The sequence below is a fragment of the Diadema antillarum genome, unplaced genomic scaffold (assembly GCF_040938485.1).
Source record: "Diadema antillarum isolate AM-2024a unplaced genomic scaffold, OU_Dant_1.0 scf00000049, whole genome shotgun sequence".
Taxonomy (NCBI): Eukaryota; Metazoa; Echinodermata; class Echinoidea; order Diadematoida; family Diadematidae; genus Diadema; species Diadema antillarum.
The window spans coordinates 3,390,370-3,411,171 of NW_027270938.1; the positions used below are offsets into that span (position 1 = coordinate 3,390,370).

General features: G+C 39.6%; 1 protein-coding gene across 1 annotated transcript in view; it reads right to left on the bottom strand.

Annotated features, from left to right (window-relative positions):
- Positions 1 to 15,738, bottom strand: part of LOC139715481 (xylosyltransferase 1-like) — a gene marked incomplete at its 5' end in the record, with an annotated part of 37,315 nt that extends 21,577 nt beyond the window's left edge. The window contains 2 exons of the mRNA XM_071627053.1: positions 52 to 254; positions 15,565 to 15,738. Coding sequence (XP_071483154.1) covers positions 52 to 254; positions 15,565 to 15,738 — 377 coding nt within the window. The remainder of the gene's footprint in view (positions 1 to 51; positions 255 to 15,564) is intronic.
- Positions 15,739 to 20,802: the final 5,064 nt, after the last annotated feature.

Consider the following 20,802-nt stretch of genomic DNA (forward strand, 5'->3'; position numbering starts at 1 on the left):
ATGTGATTACTGCCTACTTTGGAGCCAGCTACCCTCGAGGGCTAAACTCACTTGATGGGAAAGTCGGACTCGCTGAGGTTGATGAAGAAGTCCCACTTGACTTCCTTCATGGCGACGAGGTCCTCCATGGCGTGCAGGTAGACCTGGAGAAGGCTGGCCCCGCCCCAGATGGTGGCGAATCGCCATGGCGTCAGCTGGATGTTGGCAAAGCGCTGCGAGATCTTGCCCAGTTCGCGGTGCAGGTAGTCAGACCTCTGTTGTAGGACAAAACAAACAAACAAACAAACATACACAGTGAGGTGGATGCTGGCAGACAGTGATGAAGGGAGATCAGATGAAATCACCATGGTAACGAAACATATTCGATGACGCTACTCATCACCATAGCATCATCTGGATGTTGGCATAGAGCTGCAAGATCTTGCCCAGTTCACAGTGCAGGTAGTCGGACCTCTGTCATAGGGCAAAACAAACAAACAAACAAACAAAGTAAGGTGGATGCTGGCAGACAGTGATGAAGGAAGATCAGATGAAATCTCCATGGTAACAAAACATATCGGATGATTACTACTCATCACCACAGCATCAGCTGGATGTTGGCAAAACACTGTAACATCTTGCATGGTTAGTTAGCCCAGGTAATCAGACTGCTCTCATGGAACAAAAACAAACATACAAACAGACAGAGTGAGGCAGATGCCAAGACTAGTGAGGAAATCAAGGTAGGGAGATCGGAAGATATCTCCACGGCGACGAAACGGCAGATCAAATGATCACATTCATCCCACTGATACTGGCCTGATTGGAAAGCAGCCATCCGATATGATAATCCACCTGGTTTACCTCGACATCAAGGGAGACTCTGTTACTGGTTTTCCTCTTGATGGACTCACTTCATCCATGTCACTGATATTCAAAGCAGAGGAAGCAGAGATAGATTCAACATAAAAGCAAAACAAAAACACTTGCAGTTTTGGTCACCTATGCATTTTGCTGTGCCTTCATACGCAACTGTCTTTCATTCTCTCTTAGTCTTTTTCATAATTACAGCATATTTACAGCTTATTTCATAAAATTGTAAAAAAACAAAACAAAACAAAACAACAACAAATCTCTTACTACACTCTAAACACAATACCAGTAAATTCCCTTCCTTCTTATAACTTGCCTCACTGAAGGCTAAAGAATTATCAGCCTCCAGTCCAGTAGGGCAAACAAACCTGCCTAACTATGCCTATGTGATATGCAGCATATTAATATGCCTATGTGATATGTACAGCAGCATAATATGTATGTAATATTGCTTCTTCAGCATTCCTCCCCATCTCCTGCATTTTCTAAACTTCAAAATGTTTTGTGGGTTTTTTTTTCACCTTATCATTCATTTATCCTTAAATATCATTTTTCATATTTTGTAATTGTTGACACATATATGTACTTATGTTTTATGTGAGAAAAAAAAATGTATTTACAAGTTCTGTTGGAGATGAAAAAAAATAAATGAATGAATGAATAATATACTGTAGACGATAGCATGCATGATAATAGGCAACATATAGTGTACATACAGTACTTGATCGAGCATTGAATATTGAGTGTGCCTGTGCCATGTTCCAAAGTGCTGAAGTTGTGCATTCAACATAATGAAAATGCTAGGCAGCTAATAATGAATCGCACCCCTGAAACCCACCCTCAGTCAACCTGGCAAGTTTATGGTACGTACATGTATATAGCTACAGTTGACACAAGACGCCGCGCACATACTACACACAAAGATCCACACAACCGTCGACTAACTAGTCTAAATTCAAGATGCATATATTTGGAGCAATTTTTAGTATTCTTCAAATCATTGTTTATACTCATAGAGAGCTTCACACTCCCATATTTTCTGAAAACATTGTTAAAATAGAATATGATGCACTTTAAAAGTGATAAGCCTTGAAATTGTACTAATCAACACTATGGTCTTTCCTATCAGTCATCAAGAGACAAAACACCTTCACAAGACACAAGGTAATTGATAACATGACCACTCAGTCTGTAAACAAGGCTAAGCATTGTAGATAGACAGTATATACTGACCAGTGAAAAAACAACAACAACAGAGGAAATGTGGCTAGGCTAGATGACCTATTGACCACCGCTTTAATTAATTGAGCCAATACATTCTTCAATGGAGAGCTACTGGTCTAATTACTAACAGGATGACACGGGCATACTTCAAGCAAACTGGCCTTTTATTGAGAAAATCCCACATCGGAAGTATTCAGGCAAGAATGTGTCCTTTGGCAAGGTATCAAAATTATGATAAGACAGGAAAGAAAGCTGTGCACACTTGATTTCCCTCTCCTACTAAAGACTGCTCAGTTCATACTGACAGTGACAACGTGCAATCATGTAAAGTTTAAATAATCCTCAGTAGTGTGGGGAGACTGTTACCCCATTGTATACTAAGCAAAAGGTGGGTTCAAAAGCCTCCTACAGCAACCCCAAGCAACCTTTCAGCTCAGTATACAGCAGAGAGTACAGTAAAGGAGATCCAATCTGATCAGGATCTGAGACCACCTATTGACCGATTCGGGTTCGTTGAGGGCAGCAGACATTTTACGGCACAGGGCGCAGCCATAGTGGGTGTATCAGCCGACCCCCCCCCCCCCCCCCCTGCTCTCCGCCACCCCCGGGCAACATGTTTATCACACACTTGTAACAAAGGTTCGCGCACTAAGCAAGCATTCGCGCACTCAGTACGAGACGCCCATTGGCTAAAGCGGTTTTTCATTCTGCGCGTGTGCTAATGTAGGGAGAGGGGTGGGGGAGTGTGGAGGGGGGTCGGCTGATACACCCACTATGGCTGCGCCCATGCCAAAAATACACATAGCTCGTCACAGAATCGGTCAATACAGCAAAGAGTACAGTAAAGGAGATCCAATCTGATCAGGATCTGAGACCACCTATAGGGGGTGGTTTCAGAGCCTCCTATAGCAATCTCGAACAGCTTTGGCTGCAGTATAAACGCAACGGACTTTGAGAAATCGCTTTTTTGCTAACCCGGAAGTTAATTACTGAAGGTTATTGCCAGCTACAAATGTATAGAGCATAAACAAACCAGCCATCCTGGCTGACCGCTGCACAACTGGCATACTTTGTTGCTCAATAACAGTTTTGGTTATATTTAAAGAAATTCAAAAGCCTTCGCTGTTTATCGAATCTAGGGACATTTGGTTACCATGGAAATGGAGCCAGTCAGGGCCTGCTTTGGAGGGCGGCCGGAGCAGTATAAACAGACAAGAGATCGCCTTTTTCGAAAGGGTTTTTGAAATGGTTTGAGGTTCAAAATTTTGACTGCAGTATACTGTATAAACTGTTATTTTTGCGTACAAATATATTAGCAAATTAGGAGGTCACAGGCATTTTCACGGGATGCTGTTTTCGCAAGCTGACAGCAATGCTATCTTACATGAATTGTGACCCTAGCTTTTGGTGACATTTTTGCATGTTGCTAAATTCGCAATCCAACAGTGATATGCAAAAATTAAACCCTCACTAAATAACCGCTTATACAGTAAATGGGGTATGTTTTGGCCTGACTGAATTCATCTTCAATCACTGCCCACCTGGCTACAATCCAAAATCGCAACTAACGAGTGAGGCCTGCTAGAACAAAATTTTCTATTTAATAATATATTAGCGATTATAGAATGGGTTCAAGAATGTAGCCAATTGGAAGCGCTGAAAGGAGTCACGTGTACGTGTATTAATTTCTCACTAACATGCACGGCCTGACGTCACAATGTTTACACTGGCAGTGCGCACTCAATCAGTTGTTACAAGTGCGTCGCGCACTACTAAATGCGCTGTCAATCCTGCAAACAACTTCTAGTTCGGGCTGCCAGCAGGCCTTTCTTGTGTGCATAACATGTGTGGCGTACGTATACTCTTATACGTACAGTACTTACATGTGCGGGATTTCCGAATGCGAAGTGCATAAATGTTTGGGACGAACATCTTCGGACATCGATTCTTGAGCGAGTGCTACATGTAGCTGACTGGTATTGACCCACAAAGGTACGTGAAAAATGCTGTTAGTTTTCAAACCATTTTATAAAACAAATGATGCACAGGATTATTTCATCGTGCATGTTTCACAATTGTAAATACCCTCGAGTGCGCTACATCTCCACTAACGCACTCTATCCTGTGCATCATTTGTATAATATGTGCACCGAAGCATATGCTTATCCCTAACATTCGACTCCAGTCGAGATTTTCTGGTTGCGTGTATGCCACATGTAAAGCTCTTCACAATTCGTTACGGGGATTCTCGAGTATATACCAGTTGGGCCAACCTTCAAAATAGACATTCTCTCCATGCTATCGGGTCTTAAAAAGTGGTTGATTTTGTTTTTGCTTTTTGTGTTTTAAACTGAATCTAAAAGCTGACAAGAAAGTATGATGAAAGCCTCCTGAAACATCTCTATGAGCATGTTTTGCTTCTTCTACAGAACATCCTGGGGGATAGCACATAGCAGTAGAACCAAAGACCACACCTCCATGAAAATTGATTTAAAAAAAAAGTAGAAGAAGGAAGTTGTTTAATGAGGCATGTTTCAGTGATTCAGAGATATTGTTAAATGTCAACGTTGAATTTCACACTCTTTACGAAAAGTTTTGTTTGTGGAATTATCTACATGTGCTTGAAAAATCAAACTCAGAGCAGAACAGAGTTCTCACGTTTTGTGATAAAACAACATGTACTCTCCATTCTCTTAGACAAAGACACTGAATGTGTCACCTAAATAAATGACTTCATACAAATAAGAATCACCTTGGCAAAAGGCCCACTTGCACTTTAATAATTCACTTTACACGTAAATGTCATTACAGTCATTTCCACAGATATTGCTTCCTGAATGATGACGCATTCACCTTTATCATTAAAAATAATCAGTCCTGCTGGAAGGTGAAATGTATCAACGGTGCATTATGAGAGTCAAAAGTTCTCCTATTCAAAATGTGGTCATTAAGAGCCTGCTTCTTCCGGAGAGGGGTATACCTTGTTTTTTGTTTGTTTGTTTGTTCGTTTTGTTTTGTTTCTTTCTTTCTTTCATTCAAGTACCTCTGTTGGATACAGCCTATGATATCAAAGAGGGCAAGCATCATTCCTCTTTGGTGTGTAACTGATGAGGCAACATTCTTTTGCATCTCCTGGAAACAGGATGCACAGGACATATGATGCAGTTTTTGGTACCCTGGGGTACCAAACAGAAATCTGCCATTTTGTTGAATTTTTTTTTTCAGCGCTGTACCCTGAGCTATTAAAAAAAAAATGGGTAAAAGTAATTTTTAGCTCCTTATGGTGGAAAATTTTGTTGCAACAATGAGCTCAGCAGCGCAGCAGCATCATAACATCAGCACTCATCACACACTCTACACCAGTTATCTCACTGTCACACACAGACAGCTGCACCACTGCACCAGCACTAAGCATTACCAGTCCACGGAAGACGTAAAAATCATGGGACAAGTTTGTGGATTAAAAGTATCTCATTCCAAATTACTTTTCAAAATTGTAATAACATGCTTCGAAAAAATTATCAAACAATATTATCATTATTGTAATTATGGTAAAAAATGTAAAAAAGCTGACTGAATTTTCATGGTATCATTATTGCCGACATAAAATTCAGCCAACGAAGATGGCAGTATGCAATTGTACATCTCATGAACACAATATGGCGCTATAAAACACTGTATCCCCCCCCCCCCCCCCCCCCCCCCAGGTACAGTATGGTGCATCATTTTATCATGCAGGATTGTGTCAATTTATGATGCACTATTTCCCAAGAAGTCTCCATTTTGCGGGTGTTAGTTACATGTTTGGACTTAATATTAAATCCATCGGCCAATAGGAAAAGGCTGTCACTGAGTCACAACCAGCCACATCAACATGGACGGGGGTGGAAATGATGCAGAATCAAATCAGTACTCTGTGCAGGAGACCAACAATTTCTCAATTCTTTCCATCAAACTCAGAATATTTCATAACCTGTTTTTAAACTATTACTCATCCCCCCCCCCCATTCATCAGAATACTTTTCTTGTGTAATGGGAAAGAGAGAGAGAGAGAGGAAGAGAGAAAAATAACAGACAGAGGGATAGAGATACAGAGAAGGGGGGGGGGGGGGAGAAAGAAAGCAAGAGGGGGAGGGAGAAAAGGGAAATAGAATGATTCTTCTTTCCACCAACAGAGACACTTCACTGAACAACATACTTGCATTTCTAGACATAGAATAGATAATCATGACACAAGCATACAATCAGGACACGGCACTCACTTGAAACAGAAAAAGTTTCATAAACACACAAAGCAAATAGCAAAAATGTTGGGCATATGTATATAGATATATATTTGTCCTTTTTTTCTACAAATACACTTTGTGTTTTGTTTTGCTGGTTGTTTTTTTTTTTGCTTTGCTTTGTTTCACTCAATTCTATGCTGTATATATTTCATATATTTTTGTACATATCGATTATATGTTTTGTAATATGTCATTTTACCTCATAATGCACGGATATGAGGAAGAAAAGCTGAATTGGCTGAATCATGTGCTGTGCTGAAATGAATAAATGAAATTATATATATATATATATATATATATATATATATATATATATATATATAATATGGAAAAGGAAGGGGAGAGAGAAATACTTTATTGAAGAAATAATGCGACATCTAGAATAAGAAGGGAAGATACTAAAAGAGACATACAGATAAGAGAGAGGGAGAGAGAACGAGAAAGCATGAGAGAAACAGAAAAAGAAAGAGAGATCAGGAGAGAAAGATAAAAAGGCAAAGAGACAGGGGCATACAAAAAACAAACATACTTGAGTATTTGAGACAGTGACAGGATATGAGCGTGTCATATGTCACCTTTGACATTTGACATGGGTGTTCGTGCTGTCAACTACAATTTAGGCTTGCGGAATGAATGCAGAATACTTGTCCAATCAAATCAAAGATGATGCAACCAGGAGAGAGAGATGGAGGGAGAAAAAAATGAGAAGACATAGAAAAAGAGTTATTATGATTGAAAGAATGAAAGAAAAAAGACATATATCGAGTAAACCCCTTTTCGGACAAGAGAGTTTTTGTGTACACGTACATGTATGGCTATGGGATGCTCTTATGTGTGTCTGAATGTCCGTACAATTGATACATCATATAAAAATATGTTGTATATCGAAATGATGATTTGAGTATTGTTTCATTAAACAATGTATATTCATACAACGTATATTACGTGTCTGAATGCTCTCATATCTATATGTCTTTTCTTAGGCAGGGCTTATTTGCAGCATGTGCATGGGTGTTAGCAAGAACTACTAATGAATGCAATGCAATGCAATGTAATAGTATTAATACTTTAACAGGCTTTTGAATGACAATTTGCTTTAATGTCCAGCAAAGTACATCACGTGAGTGTTTAAAAGGGCAATGTACTAAACTTAGCAGTAACTTCCTAAAACAACAAATGCCCTGGCAGCTGACAGAAATATATATGTACAACAGTTGTATATGTGAAAAATGATCAGCTGTTGTTGAAGAAGTTGCTAGGTTACCGTTCATCACAATGAGCCTTCTTCTGTGTTGTTGTTGTATGTAATTTTTTTATTTTTCAACAAGGGAAAAAATTTTTTCTGAAGCTGTTGGGAAATCCTGCCGCTGCTATTACTACCCAACTGTGCAATGCTCACATTATGTTTGGGGTTCAGCTTGCATTAATATCAAGTTATGACAGGGGGAAAAAAATGAAAGGTCAGCTTGGCAAGTCAGAACAAATTACAGACAAGCATTGATCTAACAAAATTGACATTTTTGTGAGATCTTTACATCACAATGACACTTTCATATAGGATACCATTTTTTTTTAAACTGAAAATCAATGAAATTATTCACATAGACAGCATTTCTTGTTGACAATACTGCAGGGGAAAAAAAAAATCCCCTCCTAAACATTTCCTTTAGTTTTTCACACAAGCGAGATACGAGCTCAAGAAGAAAGTTTGACACAATGCGTGCCCACGGGGGATAGATGTCTCTTACAACTTCTCCTTGTTCCCCATACAAGCGCAGGAAATTGACACAAAGCCGGCTGAAGAATGTGCAGGTGTATGTGTGTAATTTCATGCGTGTAGGGATGTTACGGGAAGCACGCTATCGTGAGTTTCCCTCGCACGCTCACCACGCCCAGGATGCTTCCCGTCGCAGTCAATCACGACGATCGTCGGCAGACGAGGCACCCGGGCAGTGACACAACGACACCTCCAGCCATTCCCCCTGACTGAGTTGAACTCCTTACCAACTCTTGACGGGATGATGACCACACATGCCTGTCTCTCAGTTGCCATGCCGATGAGTGTCTGTGTGTGTGTGTGAGTGTGTGTGTGTGTGTGTGTGTGTGTGTGTGTGTGTGTGAGTACGTGGGGGAGGGGAAGATGTGTCATGGGTTCCTTTCCTAACTTCCCATATTCCTTCAGAGTCTGGTCTCAACGACCCTGGAGTCTGCACTGTGATGGCCCTAAGCTTTTGCAAGTTTTGCATCGTGTAACAAAGTCGTGGCACTTCTGTGCATGGATCAAACCTGAAGAACCATTACCTGGACATACTGTAAAACATGATATATTCGCGGCACGAAATTTTCGCGAATTGGAGCCGACAGCCTTTTTCGCGGCAAGAAATTTTCGCGAATTGCCTCTTGCGTTCAATGCATATAATTTAGTTAAGAAATTTCGCATGCATTTTAATTTCGCGAATCTTGGCGCTCGTGAAATTCGCGAAATTAAAATGCACGCGAACATTTCTCGTTTTACAGTAGTTCACAGTTTGCTAAGGAACCACATGTCAAGTCACATGGAAAACATATATTGCAAAACAATAAGTGGTATTACAAAACACAATTCACACTCAAATCTTGAATGTGTATTTCGTGGCAAGTTTGAAATACCACCCTAAATACAAAAGTATTTTGCAATGAATTCTGTGATTTAGTTGCATTCACATTGTGAATTACTGCACTAAATACTGTCGTAAACAGCTATGAATACGAATACACCTACAGTGCAGGTAGCACACCTTGTTACACATCATGCGAAAGACGGTGTTTGTAACGTGATCCCAATTATCTGCCTGACCCTACACAAACACGTATCACTGATTATCACCCTCTCAAAATGGCAACGAACAATACAGTCTACGACAAAGCTCGTCACGGCAGATTAAGAACAGCTCACTCCAAGATGTGATCAGGATACACTGCCTGGCTGCTGACGACAGACAAACGAGACGCATCAAGACGTCTACAGGGGAAAAATATCTTGCAATTAGAAATACTCTAGTGTAGGTGTTATCTGGCACAGTGGTGACAATGACATTACAACTGCATTGTTTCTATATACGATGAGAAGCAAAGACATATAAAAAAACAAGTGTGAGGTCTTGGGCTGTCGGGGCGAACTCTTCTCTCCTCCAGCATTGCTTGGGTCCAATTCAGGCCCATCAGTCGGGGCAGGGAGGAGTCATTATATTCTAATTGAGCGACCGATTCCGACGCCCCATCACAAGTGATGATGGAGCAAGGAAGTCCAGAGACACAGAGCGACCTTTTTGATTCAAGTTTGATTAACCTGTACTATGGTGCCCGGGCATCAAACACATTTGCACACACAAGTCATTTCCTTTCATACCCCCTTTCATAAAGCTCCTTCCTAAATGAACGAACAGACAAACAAACAAATAATACAACAGCCGACAGGAAATATCACTTTGAAACTGGGGAAAGAAAATGAGCTTCAACAATGTACAAAGTCAATGCTAAAAAGGCCACTCTGAATCCTACACCTACTGCTTCTTCAAATTTTTGCTGAAAACATGGCATATATATATATATATTTTTTTTGTTTTTGCAACCGTTTATGTAATTTGTATATTTACTTGTGTGTCAATGTTATGTATCATGTCTATTGTTCATGGTGTCATGGAAATGGAAAATCAATTCAATTCAATTCAATTCAATTTGGTACCGAAAAGGAACAGGTGAACAGATTTCCCAGTGCAGATAAATGACTCAAGAACACTGTTTTTTTCTGACAGCAAAGAAAACAGTCTTTCCAAGCTCATGCTCATCATATCTGTTCTTATGGCAGACTCAATCAGCCTACAGGACTTTTCTTTTTAAAGTGATGTTAAGATTTCGTAAACTCCTTTTACAAACAGGATAATCCTTGGGATACATCTATTATGCCCTGTAAAACATACAATAAAGATGAAAGAGGGCAATGGTTAGAATTGCTGTATATGCCATATATTTAGTGAGTCTAAATTTTCATGAATCGGGACTTCCAGACAATTTGGCAAGCAGTTAAATTCGCGATTGTGGAGTACAGCATTGATCCAAAAAATGTATGCGTGCATGTTACATTCATGTCGAGATCAGAGTTAATATTTTCGCGTGTTTGGAAATTCCCGAATAGCACCCGACTTGTGAAGAAATTTGCAAAAATAAAAACATCACAAAATATTCGTCATATAGAGTATTATGAGAATCAAGTCATGGAAGGATATCTCACTAGGCTCCTGAGTCTATTCACAGGTGTTGCCTTCTCCATGCTTTTTAAATTTCATGGGATTTTATTTTTGTCAATGTTTTTTCAGAGAAGACTGACGGATGAGACTCAAGAATTGCTGTCATGAGCAAATTACTTTTGTGTTATTTGACGGATAAAAAGAAACATAATTTTACTTTACGAATAAGCCATCCATTGTGCCACAAGCTAGAATATTAAAGGGATGGTATAGTATTGGTGGAGATGAGGATTGTGCTTATAACTTTTGCGAGATACCAAAAAACCACTTATGAAACAATACAGAGCACAGCATTCTAAGAGGAATTCAAAGTTTATCAGATGAAAATCGGTTTTGGAATGGCTGAGACATCCAAAAATGGATAAAACAAAATGATCCTAATAAAAGGTGGGTCCCACCTTTTATTAGGATTGCTCTGTTTTGTATATCTAAGCCATTTCAAAACCAATTTTCTTCAAATAAATGTTGAATCCCTCTTGGAATTACATTTTCTTTCATATTTCACAAGAGGTTTCTCATTATCTCACCAAAAAATGTTAGAAACCTGAAGCTAGGTCTCAACCACAACTATACAATCCCTTTAACGAAGAGACTAGGACATTTAGTCAAGAGAGCAAGAACTTATTGCAAGTCTTCATATTTGAACAAGAACAAAATGTTACAGCAAGAAGGACGGAGCTAACACCTTGCTCTATTTGCCGAGAGAATGTCGCAGCTCAACGCAGAGCAGTGCTGCTCTTAATGACTAAATATCCAGTTTTCTCTGGGTCGAAAACTAATCTGGTCGTATTGACTCAAATGTCTTTCCAGGACCCCCCGAGGAATGAATTGTGCAAACAACCACACCATCTTGTTAGATCTTTATGATACCTTTGCATCTTGATACCGTTGCCATTTTGGTTGAGAAAAAAATAGGAGAAGAAGACGTACAAGAAAAAAAAGGAAAAGCCACAGTCCCTGCATCCAGTATTACTTTTCCAGGTGCTACTGACGTGACTGGTGTAATCACGACCTGATCCCGGCTGAAAATACCCGCTGATGCTGTATTTTGCATCATCTCGCGCCTGCCGCGGGTAATTACGGCGGGAAAAACTCATCTCGGCAAATTGGCAAGCCCGCGCCCCGGACTGCAGAAGAGATTACGCAAACCGTGCCGCCGATAAGGAGTGTGAAGTTTAGGGGATCTTGCATGCATGTTGCATGAGGTAGAGACGAAGGAGCACGCGGGGAATACGACGGGGAGAGGAAGACTGGAATGAACGGAACTTACCCAACCAAGGAAACATTATGTTTTAACTTCCCACATAGTATATCGTTTCCCCATCCCCACTACTCTCTCTCTCTCTCTCTCTCTCTCTTAGCTCTCCCTCTCATGAACAGCAATCAGATCTACCACTGCATTTCATTTAATGTACCCAATAGTCAAATTCAATTGAACTCCAGCTTACCTCGTAGGAGTTTGAAAGTAGTGTCCGAGGGGTAGGGGCTGCAGTTGCTAAATTATTGCTTTTAAAAAAGAAAATAGCTTTAAACACACTATTTGCATATAAACCAATGGAGTTGCAAGGCTTGTGAGGTAGTGAAATAATTGCCTGTATAATTTGCACGTGAGGGTGCAACTAGTAATCACATAAAACACACACATACACACATACACACACACACACACACACACACACACACACACACACACACACACACACACAACCAACATACTCACATACACATGCATTTTTGGCAACAAATAATGCTGTTTGATAGTTCAAATTGGCACGGGGCCATAGCACATTTTCCTTCTTTCTCTGCTATTTCTACCCAATGGTGGCAAAAGCAAATGTCATTTCCTAAAAGATGTCTGTGCTCAGCTCTATCTCAATCTTGCTGATGTAACCTGCTACGACCTCCTGTGGAGAAAAAAAAAGCGTGTAACCAATGTTGTCTGATCGACCGTCCATTTGCCGCAATGAGACACAGCGCTGCAGCCTGTCACAACACCCCTAGAGACACGGAGACCTCATTACAACACCTCGCATTTTCTTGGTCTGCGCTCAACTCCATCCAGGTTATCCCCCCCCCCCCCCCTCCTCCAATATCTCTCTGTCATATCCCCCAGTCAGAACAGGGATTTTATTTACTAGTCCACTAGTGCAGAACATCGGGGACCACAAACAAATTGAAGGGGGGGGGGGGGAGGGGGATGAGCACAGGTAATATCTAGTCCCTTTCACACGCACCCAAAATTAATGATTTTCAATGATTGATTTTTGCAACGTGATATACACATCGGTTCGTCTTGATTTGTTTTTCTGAAACCCTCGCAATAATTTGCCTCATACAGTGAGTGTGAGGGCACATGAAAAAAAAAAGTTGGGTTTTTTTAATCCCATAATGTAACTCCAACACAAAGTTCCACACTAGGGTGCCCATGATTATGCTCTGGTATTGTTCAGCCACTTGCAGTTTAGAGATTTCAAAAGCTTTGCTTGCAACCGAATGATTTGTATTTGTTTTTGTTTTTTTGCCATGATGTGAGTAGTGGCAAATAGCATAGACTTTTGAAATGCGATCCCCAAACCGGTAACTTATGTGTGTGAATGGACCTAATGTTTCTCAACATGGCTTGCATGCCGAAAGAATATAATTTTCCCTTGACCACCCCACCCCCCTCACTTCATACCTCTACCTCCCACAAAATAAGGGAGAAACCTTATATGATAAGAATTTCCCCACTTCTACACCACATATGACTGAAGGTATATTAAGTAAAAGGGAATACTGGACCCATAATAATCATTTAGCACTGGCTAATTTGGGCTTCTGCTTTTCTTATCCTTAGGAAAATTCCTTCAAGACTGTCATTTACATATGCTGCACAGGGCTAATTATAGCAAGAGTTTAAAAAAAATCAAGCTGGACTGATTTTACATTTCAATGTGTATTGCAAGAATTAATAATTTTGTTTGCATTCACAAGCAAGAATTAGCAGTTTTTGAATTTGTATTGTAAAAATAGATTTTTTTAAAAACTATTACTTTTGGTTTTGTGAGAGCATTGCCATATATGCTTATATGATTGAATATTGAAAATGTGACTATTAAACTGCACCAGTATAATGCAACTGTGGCTATCATACGTGGTCTTGTAATATTCATTCTTCAACTTTCTCTGATATTTTCTTTTCCATCTGGCTTATCACTAGTCTTTACAATCTCTGTATCAACTGCTCTGACAGAACCTGATCTGACAGATCTTGCAATAAAACAATCTTACCATTAACATATCTAAGCCCAAAGCATATATATTTTGTATATCTCTATTCCTTTGGTATCCCAAAATTACCCTGTCACTGGTCATTTATCCAATTGTGCTTACACTTGGTAAGTTTATACGATTGTATTGAATTTGTTCCTTTAATATATCTCAATTTCAGAAAGATGAAAATAAATGAAATGAAATTAAATGAAATGAAATGTCCCTGTTTCAAATCCTGCTAGGTATGAACATCCTTGGACAAACTGGCTAACTCATAATGTCACTCTTGGCCAATGAGTACAAATGGGTATCTAGCAATGCCTGGAAAAAGACAACAACTGAGAATCTATCCTAGGTTGGTCACATAAGATCATTAAAATTTACTACTATCACCAACATCATCATCGTCATCACCTCCTCCATTTTAATTATCACCACTGCTTTCATCATTATCATCATCATCATCATCATCATCTACTTCACCACCATTATCCACATCTGCATTGATCCTCCTCCTCCTCCTCATCATCATCATCACCATCATCATCTTCATTCTCACCCATAACCTCATCATCTTCTTCATTATCAATAACATCATCATCATTTCCATCATCACCATACAAATGCTCATCCACATATTCATATCATCATCATCTCCATCATCATCTTCATCCTCATCTTCATCATTATCATCACCATCATCAACATCATCATCATCTTCATCATTATCATCACCATCATCAACATCATCATCATCTTCATCATTATCATCACCATCATCAACATCATCATCATCAACAACAACAACATCATCATCCTTCATCATTTGCATTACCTTTGCATGCATTTGATCTGATCCATCACTCACCTTGCCAACACGGATGTAGAAAAAGCAGTCCTGGTGGTAGTGGGTTGGCCACGCAATATCATTACAGGTGTTAATACTATCACAATAATAATTATCAACTTCACATCATCATTTTTCTTCATCATCCCTACTATCTCTGGACCACATTCGACCTGATCTATCTCTTGCATTATCAACATGGATGTAGAAAAAGCAGTCCCAGTGGTAGAAGGTTGGTCACACAATATCATTACTTGTTACTACTATCACCATCATCATCACTGCCTCCATTATTATCACCACCACCACCACCACCACCACCACTACCACCTTCCTCATTATCATCATCAAAATCACCATAATCATCACTATCCTCAGCCACACCCTCATTATTATCAAAGTCCTCATTATCATATTCATCATCATCATCATCAACACAACAACATCACCACCATCTTCTTCTTCTTCGTCATCATCGTCCTCATCATCATCACGGCTTGACATCAGTGGTGGCCCAGCAACCTGGGGCCATCAGAAATAGATGTCGGGCTAACACTTTTTATGAAAAGATGTGTTTTGTGGGCCACAAATTTTATTGTCAGGACACCGAAAGTAAAGGTTAGTGTCAAGCCTTGATCATCATCATCATCATCATCATCATCACCAGCATTATAACCATCATCATCAACATCACTGTCATTATCATCAATGTCATCACTATCATCATCAACATCATCATCATTTATACTCCTCCTCCTCCTCCTCCTTCATCATCCATATTGTCTCTGGACTGCATTTAACCTCAACCATCCCTCACCTTGTCAACATGGATGTAGAAAAAGTGTTCCCGGTGGTAGAGGAGCCGTATGAGGCGCCGCACCTGCCTCAGCGCCCGGCCGTGCACCACGAGGACGTAGGCCACCCGTGCCCTCGGCTGCTCCAGCGAGATGAAGTTACCATCGTTCTCGAGCTCATTGATGTACTTCCCTGAGAAAGAAAAAGGAAGAGGAGGGGTGGAAACACATGAGAAGAGGAAGAATGTACAATGTTAGCTATTCATTTTATCTTTAATCAGTAGAGTAACATGGTATTGCTGTAGATTTGCAGTCTCAAGTATCAAAATCCCTCAACTCTTGCTCCTTGTCCACCAAGATATAAATGGTGTCTGATGATGATTTACAATGCATGCTTCCACATTCTACATCTGTCAATTTCTTGAAACACAAGACAAACTCTGCACAAAATCTCAAGGAAAATACCAAGCTCATGTGTCTGAAGCAGCAATTGCCACATATAAGCAGTGTAAATCTCACAGCTTGGGAGGAAAAATTTTACATCTTTAAGAGTTAGTATTAAACAGCATCTTGCTTTTGTAATCTCTTGAGACTGCTACACTTTTAGATGCTTTTTCTGGTCAGAACTGACATCTGGCCTTCAAAGTTTAAGTTGTTAATTTAGGAGAGTGATTTAGAAAGAAAATGTATCCCACGAAAATGACACGGCTCATCACGCAACATACAGAGAGTCGTAGAGTGAGTTGTACATGGCTAGTGGCCAGAGTTGCCACTAAGGATACCATAGGGCTGTTCCGTACGAGACACCCATCTCCTTCCCCTCGATGCTTTACTTAGCAACAGGAGGCCCACCCTTCTAGTTGTGGGGCATCATAACCCAATACTCAGGCATTCCACTGACCGGAATTGCAAACATTTACCCAAGAACAGTTAAATTTGTAGAAGGGCACTATACTAGATCAGGGTGCCATAAACATAAAGCCAGTTTTACAATACACTCACTTTGACAGCAATGGTGTGCTTCACTTCTAGAATTCATTTGAAACACTTAGAACCTACAATTTGTACTCTGTTTTCTGCAATTCCTTCTTTTCACATCAGTTGCAGGTATGAGACCTGAAAGTACATAACTTTACTCGAAGACTACTTTAATAAAGTTGATAAATGCAACAACTCGAGAAATGCCATCGGAAAGGCATTAGCAAATGCGTTTTGATAGCGGGTATTGAAACGCGTTTCAAACATGGAAAGGTTAATAAACATAGGCAGAGTTTATTCTTCCATACCTTCAAGCCTTTCGTCAAGTTACAGATCACATTTATCCCCCAAGTTTGGCTCTGGGGGATAAAGATAATCATCAGGCATGGTTTGTTTGTTTGTTTGCTTGCTTGTTTGTTTCTCTTTCCACTGCTGAAAACAATACGGACAACACACAGGGTCACTACTTCGATTTCACATATCTGTTATGTATTCTATAATGAATAAAAAGTTCTGTGTATTAAAAAGTGTGTGCTCATTTAACCTTGATTTAACTATTAAAGCGTACCATAATGCCATATAACCTGAATGCTGGAAAACATCTATCTTTCTGAAGTTCAGATGAAAAGAAAACACATCAGAATGACAAAACTACTTAGCCTTGCTGAGTGATGCCTTCAAAAATAATACCAACAGGAGTAACTGCAAAAACATTACAATAGAACAATGGAATGGCATTACGTAAACATGACATGCTTATCGTTTATTTTTCTCATAGTAGCCCTTCTGATCCCTGTCATATCTTATTTCAAAACTACGCATTGTTTCCACTAACTTAATAAGTCCCTGATGACAATTACGGGGTACTTTGTCCTTATCCCTGATTCATTTGGAATGCACAAAGCAAATCAAATCAAATTTGCAAAAGAACTTCCACTTTCTCTCGGCTCAGAATTCAGGCAGCACCTACTCAAGTACATTGTATGCCATACAGGAAAGCTCATTTCTGCACACAAGTCAAGCCACACAAGGATCTGCCGGACCAACCAACCAACCAACCCACCAGTGCGCTTCCATCTGCAGACAGACGTTGCTTGAACTTTCTCTTGACCTCACGTCTTGGAAGCAACGACATGCCAACATGTCGTACTGACTGGCAGAGAGATCCCCTGTAAACATGCAGACACATTACCCCGGCAAAACTCCTGGTGAAAGTTTGAGCTTGTAGTTACTCATTTGTCTTATCATGTTGGCCTTACACTGTCATACAGATGACAGTGAGAAAGTGTCAATTTACTTTTAGTTTCTTCCAGCTTTGTGATTCATCAGCGGCTGTCATTCATTTATTTTTTACATGGTTCTGCCAGACTGAAAAGGCACGCCATGTGTAATTCAATTGACGGACCATTTTAAGGTTCCTTAATCGCATAATGTTGCTGTCATTCATTTATTTGTTGTTTCTGCCAGATTGAAAAGTCACGCCAAGTTAAAGTCAAATGTAGAGAGTAATATCAAACAGAGAACAGAGGAAATTTCATTGGCATCAGACATTTCAAAAATACAGTAATTATGGAATTCAAGACTTCTCAAATTTTCACATGACAGTGACACTGATGACAAAAGCACATTATATGGAAACTAGAAAAGGTGATGCCGTCATCACCTCACACTCGGGGTTTCTCACTGACCTGCCCAAATCCTCACTAAATTCCCGTTTAAAAATGCAATCAAATAGAAATAATCATAACAATCCCATAAGATTACTGTAGTGATATGTAACAATGCTATTTATGTGTCATTGATGATGATGATGATGATGATGATGATGATGATGATTACTACTGATGTTGTTGTTGTTATCATTATTACAAACTTAGAACAAATGACTGTAACAGAGGAAAGTGTTGGAGCTGCTACAGCTAAAGCGTGGTTTTTATATTTATTCTGTACAACCCAATGGGACAAATGTGACTCAGGTAATGGCAGGGTCAGCTCTTCCTATCTTAATTATTTGCAAAAACAAGAAGTCATGTGATCATTATTATTTCTTCATCAGACCATGTCAAAGTTAAGATCCCATACCTAACTTAGCTCATATTAATATTTGATGAAACTTCAGTTTGTCTCCTTATACTCTTTTCACTTCAGTCTTTTTGAGATGGATTAGAGTTGCACTTACATTTGATCATAAACCTTTGCAAGTAATATCTGTAAATTCTCACAATGTAGTATTTTTATTTAATCAAAGACACACCATCATTCATCTCATGCGCCTTCTACTGCTTGATATGTTGATATTGCTCTATGCTTTATTTATCCTCGGGGGCATTTTTATTGTGTAACAACAAAGTCTGTTATCGTTTTTCTCTCATAATCTCACGCACTTTTATTGTATAACGCTGCAGGCATTGCCCTAGGGTTCCTTCTTCCATCTTTATTTTGTTGATGATTACCTCACACAGGCTCTCATACGTATAATTGCTCAATCTGTTTGAATGATGACAGGGAGCATTGGATCAAATCTGTGTAAATTACGCGAGTCGTCAAATACAACACGGCAGTCCATCCCACACTGATACAAGTTGGATTCACAAGCGAGGCATGATTTATAATCAGTGTAATTTACAACCACTAACTGGCTTTGTTGACAGGACTATTAATCATGGTTTGAACTGTTAACACTTGGCATTGACACATATGTAGAATGTTCTCTAGAAATCCAGGTCGAGCCAACAAGGATCTGCAACTCTTCTGCTGAGCGAAATGTTTTCGTGGGAGTGCTTTACAGAGAACCAGGCACATAAAAGTGTCATCATAAAAGACATGATGTTCTAAAAACTATATGTGATGCTAGTACCTGAATGTGGATTTTTCCCCAATTCAACAAGACTTTGAAAAATATAGTGATATCAATGAAACAGTAAAAGGTCATTAGAAAACAAAAATTATGTATCATTTTGGGGGGATAATGACTTAGCTTCAAGTTTCAGTAAAGATAAAATCCATAATGAATGTGTCCAGCACTTTATACAACATTACATAATCATATATATGCTAGTTAAAAAACCAACAACAAAGAGATAGTGAAAGCAATGTGAAGCTGAATTCTGAAATATGTACTCTCAATAATTGCTCAGAATAGAATTTTTCACAACATATTATTCGCTTTGTGTTTCCCTCCATTCTTGTTCTTTTTTTATTGGCTTGGTTTGAATGAAGGTATAATTCATGTTGCAGTGTTCATGACTCAATGCACATAATCCACAGTTCAAGTCACACGCACAAAACTTGAAGACTTTTTTTTCTAACATCAAAAAGGAAGAAACAGGGTGGAATTGATTACATTAGTCCACTGGAATGGTTAATACCATCTTTTGGAGGATTATCTAATTTGCATGATTAATCCTATTGTGACCCCATTTACAAAATGCAGTCGGCGTAGTGTGCAAACTGGCAACTGATGGGAAATACATATTTAAGTAAAATGTCAACACTTTTATAGAGATGTTGCATCTTTCTCACATAAAATACTGACGGCATATTTACTCAGTGGATGTGAAGAATATGTTCAAACTCTCAAATGATTCAGGATTCTGGAAAAGAAGACACGACAAATGTTTTGTTTGGATAATCAAATTTGGAGAGGTTACTATAAACCCACAAATCTTGTGGTGCATGAAATTTTTGCGAATTTCTCAAGGATCCAATCAGGGGCGGATCTAGCTTTTTTCCAAGGGGGGGGGTTTGAGGGGCTGAGCTGGGTATTGCGAGGGAGCGTAGCGACCAAGCCCGAGCGAGCGAAGCGAGCGAGGGGGGGAGGGTGTGGGAGGGGGGTCTCCCCCCTCCCACAGTAGGGAGATTTTTCATTTTTAGGGTTGCCAGCTTGCGATTTTAAGCATACTTGCATGCTCTATTTTTTATCTTTTTTGCCGACCCTGGCTCTGCGGCCCTGGGTTTGTGATGTCCCAATGGCGATGCAGAGCATCGTCCACAAGGCGATGTCTGTGAGCCGCGTGGCGTCGCGCCGATTTTTTTTTTTTTTTTTTTTTTAGCTATTTGAACCCCGTAAGTGATGTTTTCCTGGCATCTACTAACGTAATGGAGAACATAAAAAGCAGTCCATGATATTACGTCTTATTAGAATAAGATCAAATAACAGTTAAAACAGGCGCGCCGGAAGCAGTTTTGGATTGGGGGGGGGGCAAACATTGGAGGGGGCTCAAGATTAGACCATGCATATGTTACACAATATACACATACACACATACACACACACGCACACG